General features: G+C 38.9%; 1 protein-coding gene across 21 annotated transcripts in view; it reads right to left on the reverse strand.

The window, feature by feature from the left end:
* Positions 1-10,079, reverse strand: part of LOC127375151 (neurexin-1a) — a 240,738-nt gene extending 230,659 nt beyond the window's left edge. For 19 of the 21 annotated variants that reach the window (XM_051421146.1, XM_051421137.1, XM_051421201.1 and 16 more), the window contains exons 1-2: positions 9,899-10,079; positions 6,970-8,324 (exon numbers count right to left, since the gene is read on the reverse strand). In XM_051421146.1, the coding sequence (XP_051277106.1) occupies positions 6,970-7,681 (712 nt within the window). In that variant the 5' untranslated portion in view covers positions 7,682-8,324; positions 9,899-10,079. The other 2 variants (XM_051421007.1, XM_051420999.1) reach the window with 2 other exon arrangements.
* Between the last annotated feature and the right edge of the window lie 1,969 nt (positions 10,080-12,048).

A 12,048-nucleotide genomic window follows, 5' to 3' on the forward strand; every position in this document is an offset into this window, starting at 1 on the left:
AGGACTGCAGTAACAGCCACAAATTGTTCCAGGGCACTGGGCAAAAATCTCTGTGGGTAAACTTAACAAATTCCAAACTCGTCACACAAAAGAGCATTGCTTATTTAATCTAGCTATACCTAAAATACTCAACTTGACTGATGACTGAAAAATAATCGCAAATCAGAATAATCACTGCAGTAGACCAGACAATGGTACAGCAGGTATTATACTATGTGACTGATGAAAATGTAGGCTGTAGGCTTCTGTGAAAAAATAACTCTCTATCCAGTCCCAGTATTCAATTTGCATTATGACGTTTTACGCCTCCTCCTCCTCCTCCTCCTCCATATACCAAGTGGTGTTATAGCAGGTGGTGAAGCATCGTTGTGACACATAATGTAAAACATCACCTCTAATATAATTAAAAGGGTTGCAAGTCGTCACATCTCAAATTCTACTGGCAGAACATTTTACTAGCCACTAATTAAAGTACTATTTGTATAAGACATATCCAGTAAAGGAACCAGTGACATAGAAAACATAAAAGGGACAAATGACATGCAAAAAACCTCAGAAAATGCAGGTTTTTACATTATAGGTATGTGTAAAAGTCACTTTGACCAAGAAGCAGCCTGTGATTAAACTAAGACGCTGACTGTATGGTTCAAATAAGACGCCCTGTAGCAAAATTAAACCTTATTGATCAGCATAGATAGCTGGGTTATTGTAATAAACATTAGTAACCTTGAGATACCTTGAGTAGCTGTGCACAAATGTGTGACACTGTGAGATCGGGTTCAAACTATTAGTTGTGGGAAGAGATTCAGGGACGGGTTCTTCAATTTGTAAATTATGTCTCATTCACCAACCTGAAACCAAAAATATTAATAATCAAGAACCAAATTTGCTGTGGAAAAACATCCACATAGAGGCATCCATAGCATGGTCAGAAACGTATTGGGTGTGAGCATTTGCGAACACTACGTCTCCTGCATATGTTGCACTACATGTCTTCCTAAATATAGCAGTAAGCCACAAATATGTTGTGATGTTGCTGTGCTCAGTGAATGAAATAATTCACATAACCAAGCTAGCTGATGATTATGACTCAAATGTGAAAATAGGTGTGACATAATTTCACTTACTGTAGGCTACAGTCATTCTTGGTACCCTGTCATCAAGCATTAGCAGCTCAATTAAGTGGCTTAAGTTGTCTGACTGTCCTTCAATAAGCAACGTTAGTTTTGGCAACTTCAATCTTTCCAAGGACCTAGAAGCTACGCTCTCAGCTGAAATCATAACATTAAAGTGCAATGCAATCACAGTTGTTTACTGTGTCCAGTCAATGTGAGTTATCTTTTGAATTACATAATTCACAAATGAAAAATAAAATGCTGTACAGTCTTAGCTGAAGTCTGCCCTAGTTTTTTTTAGGACTGATTTATGTTTAGCTAATGTACGATGAAATAAACAACATCGTTCCATTTTATCAGGATAAAATATGGAGCTATGCAATGCATCTATGTTATTTCCCTAATGAGAAACAAGAGGACAGATTCTGGGAACTTACTGGTCATAGAACAGTGCATTTAAATAATTGTTTTAACCGATCAAAGGGATTTATGTGTGTGTGTGTGTGTGTGTGTGTGTGTGTGTGTGTGTGTGTGTGTGTGTTTGTGAGGTCATGCATGCAATGTGCAAGCTTGTGGTTGGACAGGGGAGAGTTGACAGGTCTGGTGGCAAATCCTGTAATCCTTTCATCTGATCAAAGTAATACAACAGCTTTTAAATGATTTAATGGAAAGGTAAATTTTAAACTTCAATGTACTTAGGAGTTGAGTCAATGTATGGGCCTTAGGTAAACTAAAACATCTGTATTTCTATGTTTCTAGTTTTTTTTTCTTTTTTTTACAATTAAAATGGATTCCGATTCTGATTTAAGCAAGGACACTAGCTTTAATCACAAGATCATATTAAAAGTCTGATAACATTTTCCTTGCACAGACATTTTAAGTAGTTGTTGTTGTTGTTGCCTCCTCCATACAGCTCAGGATGGTGAGAAATCAAGAAGCAGGACCACATTACTTTAGATGGAAAGCATCTCTGTCCTAGAATACTGAATTAGCTGGCAAAGGTACAATTTGGTGGATGCTTTCATCCAAAGTGACTTAAGGTACCATGAGTTCATACAATTTCAGCATGGATGGCGCCGCTGGGAATTGAATCTCTTGGACTTGTAATGTTAGTGCCATGCTGAAATGAGCTATAAAGAGCTACCAGTCTTTCTTCATTGCAGGTAGTAATACTACGTTTTATATGGTCTTGAGTCAAATATAGTGACGCTAATAACATGGTGGACAGAAACATAAAATATAAAATATAGTTCATACAAAGAGTTCAACATGAGCAGTCTAACAGTGGGTTAGTTAAAACGAATGATGTGTGTCAAGAACACTCATTGTTAACTTATTTAGATTTTGAAGGTAAGAGAAACAGGTTTGGTGCTTTTGTTTTACAGGCACACACGCAGGAGGCTGTGATACACCAAGGCCAAACATTCCCATTTTCGCATTTGGACCGGTCTCTCTCCATTCTTTATCTGTCTAAGCATATTTTGGCAATTTCAGGATCACTTGTGTTTTACACATCTTTCGTTCTACCACTGCAATCTGGCTACATCTAGCAACACTAAAAGCTGAATTGATTTTAAAAATATATATATATCAACATTTGATCAAATGACAACTTGTAATGTGAGAGGGGCCACATGTAGGGACAAGGCGACAGAGGATGCAGTTTACCACAGCTCTACGTGGCATATACATATATATATATCTTGTGATTTTACAGCTTGCAGATATAATGATTTAGTTCAGTCTCACTGCTTTTATTAACTCCATTTCCAACAGCAAGAGCCAGCTGTTCTCAGCAAAAAAGCTTTGATGAACCCTGTGTAAGGTACCTTAGCAACTAGCTGGTAAACAGAGTAAAGAACTTAGAAGCTTAAACACCTGATCTCCTCTAAGGATTTGGTAAAAACCAAACCGGAGAAACAAAAAGAGTGAAAAATGTACTTAAATTCATTGGGCAGCCAGAAACACACGTCCAAATTAATGCTTATGTTGTTTTCATGCTGGATGTGTAATTATGCAGCTGCTTGCTAATACATTCGCTGTAACAACTGAATATGATGCTGTTGTATAAATACAATTGTCAGTGTTGTGTTTATCGGTCGATACGCTGTCTCAAGGTAGCTTAAAAACAACTATTACTGCTTTCATTCAAGAGAAGATCCACTATGAGCAGCATTACTAGACATGTCAGACCAATTAGTTAACTATGGACAATAAATTTAGATGATGACGTAACACACTGCCTCACAAAACTCCCAAACCACAGGAGAAACCTTTTAAAGTCATTGTTGAATAGAGGTTGTTGGTCGACAGGGTGAGAGATGTAACTCTAACTGGGTTTCTGCTTGGTTGTTTTGCGTAATTCCATCAAGCAGAGCAGGAGCATGGTTGAGAGAGGGGTTGCAGTCCCACACTGTGCTTTGTGGCTGTCTGGGGTGACGGCAGCAATCATCTCTACTGACATATTGCCTGTTTGTCTTTCAGGCTTCTGTTGTGTAATCTTGTGGATCTAATGACTTCAGCTTGGTAACCTGCAGTTTCTCTTCCGTGGTTTGACGTGGTAATTCAGGCAAGATATATATAATAAGTAAGCAGATGTACAGCTATCACTGTTTTGTTACCCACCACCTTGAAAATTAGTTCTCCATTCAGGAAATCTGTGAAAATAAATGCCTCCTGTTTCACTGTCACTGCAGCAGTTAGAATTAGGAAGTTGTCTTTAAAATGCTTACTTTATTTATTAATATTTTAGTTTGTTTATTGTGATGCAGTTCCCATAACAGGTTTAGGAATGTGCCAATCACAATGAATCCACCCAATCAAACATCAAGTCATTAAGCTAGTCCACGAATGAATACATGGAAAGTGATTAGACCACTTTTTTTTTTTTATTATTCAGCAGCTTTCATCTTAGGGACTATAATGGATCTTGTCACCATTGCCATGGTATATTCATTACATCGAACTCTTTAAACAATAACTGCTCATCCTTCATGCAGCACAAGGACGATATATTTTACATCATTCATCTTAACACTGCAATAACACTACCAATTAGTTCTTTCATGGCCATAAAACTGTTAACATCAGCAGCCACCCTGGTGTGAAAATTATGATCTTTTCCTACAATTTCCTCACTACTGAGACTACTCTCACACACAAACACACACACACACACAGGATATGCATACTATTTTTCAAGGTATTACTTTATTAAGAGCCACCCACACATTTGACCCTAAACACTGAGATATTAAAATTCAAATTAACTGATACATTTAAGGGGAGTGATTATTATGCTTCTTAACTATCTATTTAAATACAATTCAAATGTATAATTTGCAATAATTTCTAAAGCATTTCACAGGTAATATAATTAAAGTGCATTTATATCAAGCCTTTGAAATGTGCCAATTTGTAACTGCTTCCAGAATTCTTGACTAGTAGGATGATAAATAAATAAATGGTGATAGTTAAAGTTAATTTTCTTTGTCCTTAGTAACAGTGACCTTACATTTTTTTAAAGGAATATGACCCAACTCATCTCAAGTAAATATTAGGCTAACCTTTGGAAATGTGTATTAAGTTAGTAATTAAAAAGGCAGGACACTGAATTTTAATTGAATCTTTACATGTAAAGATCTGTATTCTTAATTCCCACAGTGTCTGTTATGAATAATAATTTCATCAAAAAAAGATCTGACTTTAATGCACAAAATCTTGAATCAAAAACAGTAAGATATAATAATTCTGGATATTAACCTGTTGTTAAGGTATTAACATCAACAACAAGTTCTTGCTTATGCATTTTCTATTAAAAATCACCAGCAATCCATTGCATTGGTTTCTTAACTACAGCAGAATCACAACTTTCCTGAGAAGGACCTGGCTTTAGGCTACATTTTGCATATCAGGGAAGAGGATGGTTGCCATAAAATGAGTGGCAATGCATTGTGATTTACAATACAAAAGTCTTTTAAAGAGGCTGAGAACCTATAGAAAAACTATTGGCAAGAATAATAACCAAACTGTAATCAACATATATAATAGTCTACCCTTTTTTAAATGCAAACTAATCTCTTACACTGAACCTACTGACAGCTTGGCAAGTCTCAAATCAGTGCCCAGTGTGGAGAGAGGTCTGTTAGACAGGGTTGTCTAATTCACTTTTTAATGTGCTGAAGTGCAATTTACAGTAATATCCTAAATGTAACATAACAAGTCAGCTCAATAAATAATGGCAATATTACAGCATAAGACTTGTGATTACAGATTGTACAGAGTCTGCACTTGAAAAGAGCAAGAAAGAGAGCAATAATACCATTTGGGTGGCATGTCCAAGTATATTTACTGCCACAGTTAATTTCTGATCTAGATTAATTCTGTGTGCTTTGATGCAGCATGGCAATACAGCCTGCTATTTCTCACTGATGTGCAGTGGTTTAAATAAACAAATACTAAATGCTGGCCAACACTGAAAGCCTGTTAGTGAACTACAGCAACAATCATTCATTCTGTCAGTGGTTGGTAAAAGACCCTATGCTCCCTCCCATTGTATTCACACCATCAACAAAACCTGAATACAGCTGAAAATAAAACATAGCCTGCACAGTATGTAGAGGACATTTTAATGAGTGGTATTTCATATTTCCCTCAATGACTAAAGGGAATCAGATGGGAATATCTTATGCTGCAGTAGTAAGTTCATCCAATGCTGGCCAAATGAGCTTATTGTTAATAAAAAGTTTTACGTGCTTGAATAAAGATACATGAGCGTATGAAATCGAATGTAATTTTTGGAGATTAGCTATGTGTTAAAATGAGCTGTAAAGTCCATCAGTATTTGAATAAACTCTAAAAACAGATTTTAAAAAATAACTCACACCCCTTCCCTCCCCTCCCCTATCGACACTCGGCCTGAACAACAAACCCGCTCATCCCCACCATAGCAGTAAACTGCCAACCTGTGGGAAGCTCTGCAATGAATACCCTGAATACAATTTCATTACAAACAATACAGAGGATGAGAACTAAAGACATCCTGATATTATGATCACAATATTTGGCCAGGACAGAGTGACACTATTCTCGCTGCCTCAAAGAACCCAATGTTCTCTTTGTGTATTGATTAGCTGGGTCTCTAGCTCTTTTATTCTCATGCATTACATGGCTGATTTATTTTCTTTTATCTCTTAGAGTTATTAAATGAATTAAATGAAACCACAGTTTTGAGTCAAGTCATGGCTCAGTCATGCTACAGTTTTTTGTTTCCAGAAAATGACATGATAATGATAGATCATTAATCTGTGTGCTTAACGGCAAGCTGTATGCATCAATTAATAACGACACAGTTATAAACTGGGGACTGATGCAGGAACCTCACCCAGTTAATATTTGTGTTGTCAACTCTACGAATCTATTGGACACTTTTTATACTGTGTGAAGTCAGTGATATCATTCATGTTTACTCCATGTGACTAGATGTTTACTCCTGCTCTTGCATTTGAGGTAAGCCATTGGAGATGATGTTTCATAGGTCAACCAATCTCCATGGACCTGTTTGATAAGAATGGAAGACACCTTTGGGGATGGAGAACACCTGCATGTTTTGCTAATGAGGCCTTGCAGGAGATTCGTTCATTACAAACAACTGTATTGCAGATCAATGGCAACATCGAAAGACTAAGACAAACATATGGCTTTAGCCAAATAGAGGAAGGGAATGCATTACTTTAGGACTGATGCTAATTACAATAGTATTGAATCTATTTAATTCATATTGCGGTTGACTAGAAAGGCTACAGAGGACATGTTGTCCCGACTGTATTTTCTAAACTGAATCCAGATGTCTTACCTTCACTGCAGTCCTTTCCTTGAAACCCCGTCTGAGAACAGTCACATGTTGGTTCGTTGTTAATTAAACTGCAGACTCCTCCATTTAAGCACATGTTGGCTGTACCACAGAGGTCCTTTAAAACCCCTTCACTGTTGATCATTACAGACTCCGTGTTGTTGACCTTTATGTCTGTTATCCATCCAGTGAAAGGCAGCTGATCCTTGACTGCAGCTGATGTCAGTCGTAACGCCACAGACCGTAATTCCGGTGGTATTCCACCAACAAGCAAATAGCTGAAAACAGTCATATCCCGTCTTTTTGACTTCACCTCGACCCATTTTGTCTCACTGTCCACCACTAGGGTTGTGTTCTTAAAGTTTCTCCTTATCGTGACCGCGTGCCATTGGCTGTCATTGACTGCTGTGTCAGACACGACGGTTGCAGGCTCAGCACAGAAGATTGAGAAACGAAGGCTGAGTTTACCATTCAGTATAAGAAGTTCTAAGAAGTCACAGAATCCCTCATCGTCAAAGTAAACTAGCAGCCCATGGGAGCTCTTTGTTTTCATATTAAAGCTCATTTCACTTTCGCAACATGCATTCCACACTGGAAATCGAGCCCACTGTCCCTCAGCACCTGTAAATTCTAGACAAGTGCCAATCTCTGCAAAGCAACAAAAGAGCAGCCCAACCCATATGATATGGGCACCATGTGGCTTTTGTAAAACCATCGTGTGATCACAAATTCTGTGTGGGTGGATAGGGACTTATAGGGCTGAATTTATTTATAAGAACCTTTGCTTAAGCAAGGAATATGCTGGGTAGAGTGCGAGAAAGTAGACTGGCATATAACTGACTGTCTACATGGATATGCAAGTGTGAACTGATGCATTGTAAGACAACAGATTAAATGTTGTAATGTATTTGCATAGCAAAAGGCTTGGCCAACACTTATTTCCTGGAGCAAATACCATTACCTCACACTGTCCAGGCCACTGGCCAAACCTCTCACTGTTCGCGCCAAAATAGTTTGAACTGTTTAAAGGTCCTCTCTGCCATGGCTATTTAGAGCAAAGTGACAGGGATTCAAATATCCATTGGGCACACTCGTTCTAATTTATGTAATTATGGAACAGTCCCTTCTGGTGCCAGTTAGAGTGTGCACGGTTTCACTTGAGTTGAAATGGCAGCTTTAATCTTCATGTTCATGCCAACATTCTTTGGCGGGTAACTGGAAGCCTTTGCTCGGGGCTTTTCACCCTGCATCCTCTGTAGCAATGAGAAAAAATGCCATATGGAGCCACGTTGGCTGATAAGCTCAGCAAAAGAAGCAGTCTGTCTGTCTGTCAAGGCATTCCTCAGTCCCAAAGCTCTCTGCAAAAGAAAAGCAAATTTAATACAGTATCAGCGTTTTCAGCATATCCATTTCCAAATCCACTTTGGCCAAAGCCTTAATCAAAAGTCAGAGTTAATACTACGATTGAGGCAGAAGCACAGCCAATCAGGCACTTATATCCAGAGAGGCCTTTGTTACAACAAACACAAGCCATATCATTAGATTAATATCAGCAGGGCTTTCCAGGAAGCATACAACAGCACTGGACACTGAATCCACTTCATCTCGGTGGCGAATTAGGGACTGTGTCGGAAAGACTGTTTAACATGCGGTCCTTCAGAGACAACATGCACATATCCATGCAATGTATAGGATAAAACCATCAGAGCATTATGATGTGTAATGTATAGAGCCTGTATCATTATTCGAACCCAGATGTTCGTCTAAAAAACAATTCCTGCAGACAATCAGTCACACCAAAGTCAGAAAGGGAACGGCTGATCTACAACTCTCTCACTGTCTCTCTCTTCTTTTCTTTCTCTTTCAAATATGACTTTTGCTTCCAGCCGTCAGAACTTCTGCAACCGTGAATGGCCATTATCAGCAGCATTCCGACATATACAGTAGGCTATTCACTGGCCTGCCCTCTCTTGAAACCTAACATGAGAAAAAGTGCGTCATTTGTTCACAATGGTCGGTTTGTGCAAGACGAACCAGGCGGGCTGCCAGTGGGTCTCAGCCAGACCCCAAAATGTGCTCTTCATCATATTTGCCTCGTCACAATTTATCACTCGGACCATGTTTCAGCTTGTTTTCCTTCAAAACACCAGGCGCCTTAGATGAATTTTAAAAAAGAGACATTAAGCAGGTTTAAAATCTCCGCAATTAGTTTGCATTGGGAAGAAGAAGAAGATATAACCGCTGCACGGGGCTGTGGATCGGGTTTACTTAGGCACCGCACTTAAAACAGACTGAAAGATCTTCTTCAGAAACAGCAATGTGTGATTAATGCCAGTAAATGATCAGCATGCTTTAACTAAGATATGGGACAATCCTCACCGGATTCTAGCGTTTCATAAGCTATTTTTAGTCAAAACGGGACATCATTTTACCAAAAACATGCCCCATACCTTAACATCTTACCCTGGACGACAGCTGTAAAAGGGCGCACTATAATTAGTGTGTTATTTTATGCCCAGATCTGCGGCATTTGCAGTCGCATACAACTATAAATTGCCTTGGTAAAACAAGACGAGGCGGGTTTTTTTTTTATTACCTTTGCGCGTACACCTTTACTTCTACGGGACCCCTAAATAGTTGGCACAAGAGAAAAATGCGATTTCATGCAAAGCACCGCGGGCTGAGCTCCTGTAAAAGCACGACAGTCCATATTTTCGGTCTGTTTGAGAGCATGTACCTCAAATCCACTCTGGCGAAAAACCTTCACATCAAGATCTGCTTTGAATCACAGCATCAGTGAGAGAGGAAGAGCGAGAGGGAGAGAGAGAGAGAGAGGGAGAGGGAGAGACGTCCACTTTCACTCTAACTCCACAAAAAAAAAAAAAAAAAACCCTCACAGGCTTAGTGGGTAAAAAAAATAAAAATGAATTACCTTAAATATTCCGTCCTCCAAGTTTGTTTCCCGATTGAAAACAAAACACAACTAAAAGGGAAAATGAAACCGCCGGATGGAGTCGGTCGGGAGCGCGGAGCCAAAATCCAGTTATCTTTGTGGAAGAGAAGGTGCAATCTGGTTTCCCTGTTGAGCTTATCCAGCGACTGTCAGGAGCCACAGACAGAGTATCACGTGTCTCTCAGTGATGTCTGCCGGGGAGGGGCTGAATGCAGTACCTTGGACAGCGCCTCTGCCTCCATAAGCGTCCATCCGCGGACATTTATGGCATAGGCAACTTTGGAGATAAGGCTTGTAAAACTGCTGTGATTGATTAATTGATCGCACTAAAGACTAAACGCTGGGAGGTGGTCAGAGATGGTTTTAGGTACACTTGGAGCTTGTGTCTCCACAGCAGCTTCTGTTCCAATATGTGTATATTATCTTACATATCGATTCTGCTGATATACTGCAGCCGATCAGACCCACATACCTACAGAGAAAGGAGAAAAAAAAGTAGCAGGAGTTCTCATTAAGGGTTTATTATGAGATCCAGCTGAATGATTAAATACTCCAGTGCTTTGTTTTTATGACATACTTCTGGTACATTGTATATTTCCTAGCTTCTCCAGCGTCTCTAAGGAGGTTCATACTGTATACTGTATGAATAATAAAGGAAATAACCGGATACCACATACTGTATAGCCTGAAGAGGACTTGCTTTAACTAAGCATTCATTTTAGATTTTCCAAAAAAAGAAGGGTAATATAATATGCCTTTTCAGATTCCTTTTTCAAATGATTCATGCTATTTAGTTTGTTCCTGAAATGTATTAAGTGTATGTATTAATTGTTTTTACAATGAAAGCTGCTGTATGAATCCAATACGTATTATCTCCGGAGACACTGAGTGCTACACTGCGTCCTTTCAGTCACTATATTAAAGTTGGAACAATTAACTAACCTTGCAAAGCAGCTGAACTCGCAAGATGATGGAATGATGACGTTGGTTTGTGGTAGGTCACCAGGAAGAGTGCAACTTTTGAATCCAATTTAGTGGCCAAATTGTGTAATTACAGCAATGGTGTCTGCCATGTGATGCACAGAGCCCCCACAAAATACTTTTTCCCATAAGCCTACATTGTGAAAGAGGCACACCCCCGCAAAATGACTAATTTCACCCTCAGAATTGAATCCATTCGGTCTAATAACATTTGAAAGGTCTCTAATGCACTTGCTCTACGGGCCTCACAATGCGGAAGCATTGTACAGATGTGGGTGATTTTAATTAAAAAGTTAATGTTAATTTAATTTTTAAAACTTTTTTGGGTGCATGGACCACTGAGCAGCTTACAATGAACAGACCCCCCTCTCCAACGCCATAAACAGTTCTCCCTAACAGCCATAGCTTGTGGCCCAACTACCAATCTGTACTGGCTGCTACCAACTTAGAATCATGGTTGCAGTTATGGTGGTGGGAAGTTAAATCAGAACTTGAGAGTATTTCATCACCGACAGAAGCACAAAGGACGGCACTGAAGACTTTTCTTAATGAAAAACATGTTTTCACTTATCTCCCAACTGACATACCAGTTGGCTGAAGATTTTCCGTGATAGACAGATGCTTCGTCCAATCACTTGCTGAGTATTTTTTGAAAGAGCCGACCCTTTTCCAAAGTTTCCATCAACGACTTCACAGATGGTTCTGTGCAACATACAATCTGGCGTAGTTAACAATTAATAGACTAAGGCTAAAAGGATGAAGGCTGATGACTGGAATATTTTTTAAAGCGCTCTTTAGGTCGGCATGTTAAAGCTAGGTGTGTGAATGAGTAAAGTGAGCACTAGTTTAGTACATCAACAAGATGTCCTTGATGTAGGCACTTAAATCTTGAAAGAATAAAATAGCTGCTCAGTGGCAGGAAACACTAAAAGAACAGGTCCTCATGTAATGCTACCATTAATTCTAGTTGGGCAGCATAGGAAAGGTCATTAACTGCACATGTTGAGATATATTTTGAAATAATGCTTTATGAATGTGAAGAGCAAACATCATAATACCACTTGTTAAAGTTTTGTGGCTTCAAGTGTTAATGTAATACTATGCTAAAGTGGCTACAGCGGCCTATTTTTTTCTTGTTCAGACATAAT

This window comes from Dicentrarchus labrax, unplaced genomic scaffold, assembly GCF_905237075.1.
Source record: "Dicentrarchus labrax unplaced genomic scaffold, dlabrax2021, whole genome shotgun sequence".
In the NCBI taxonomy this organism is placed as follows: Eukaryota; Metazoa; Chordata; class Actinopteri; family Moronidae; genus Dicentrarchus; species Dicentrarchus labrax.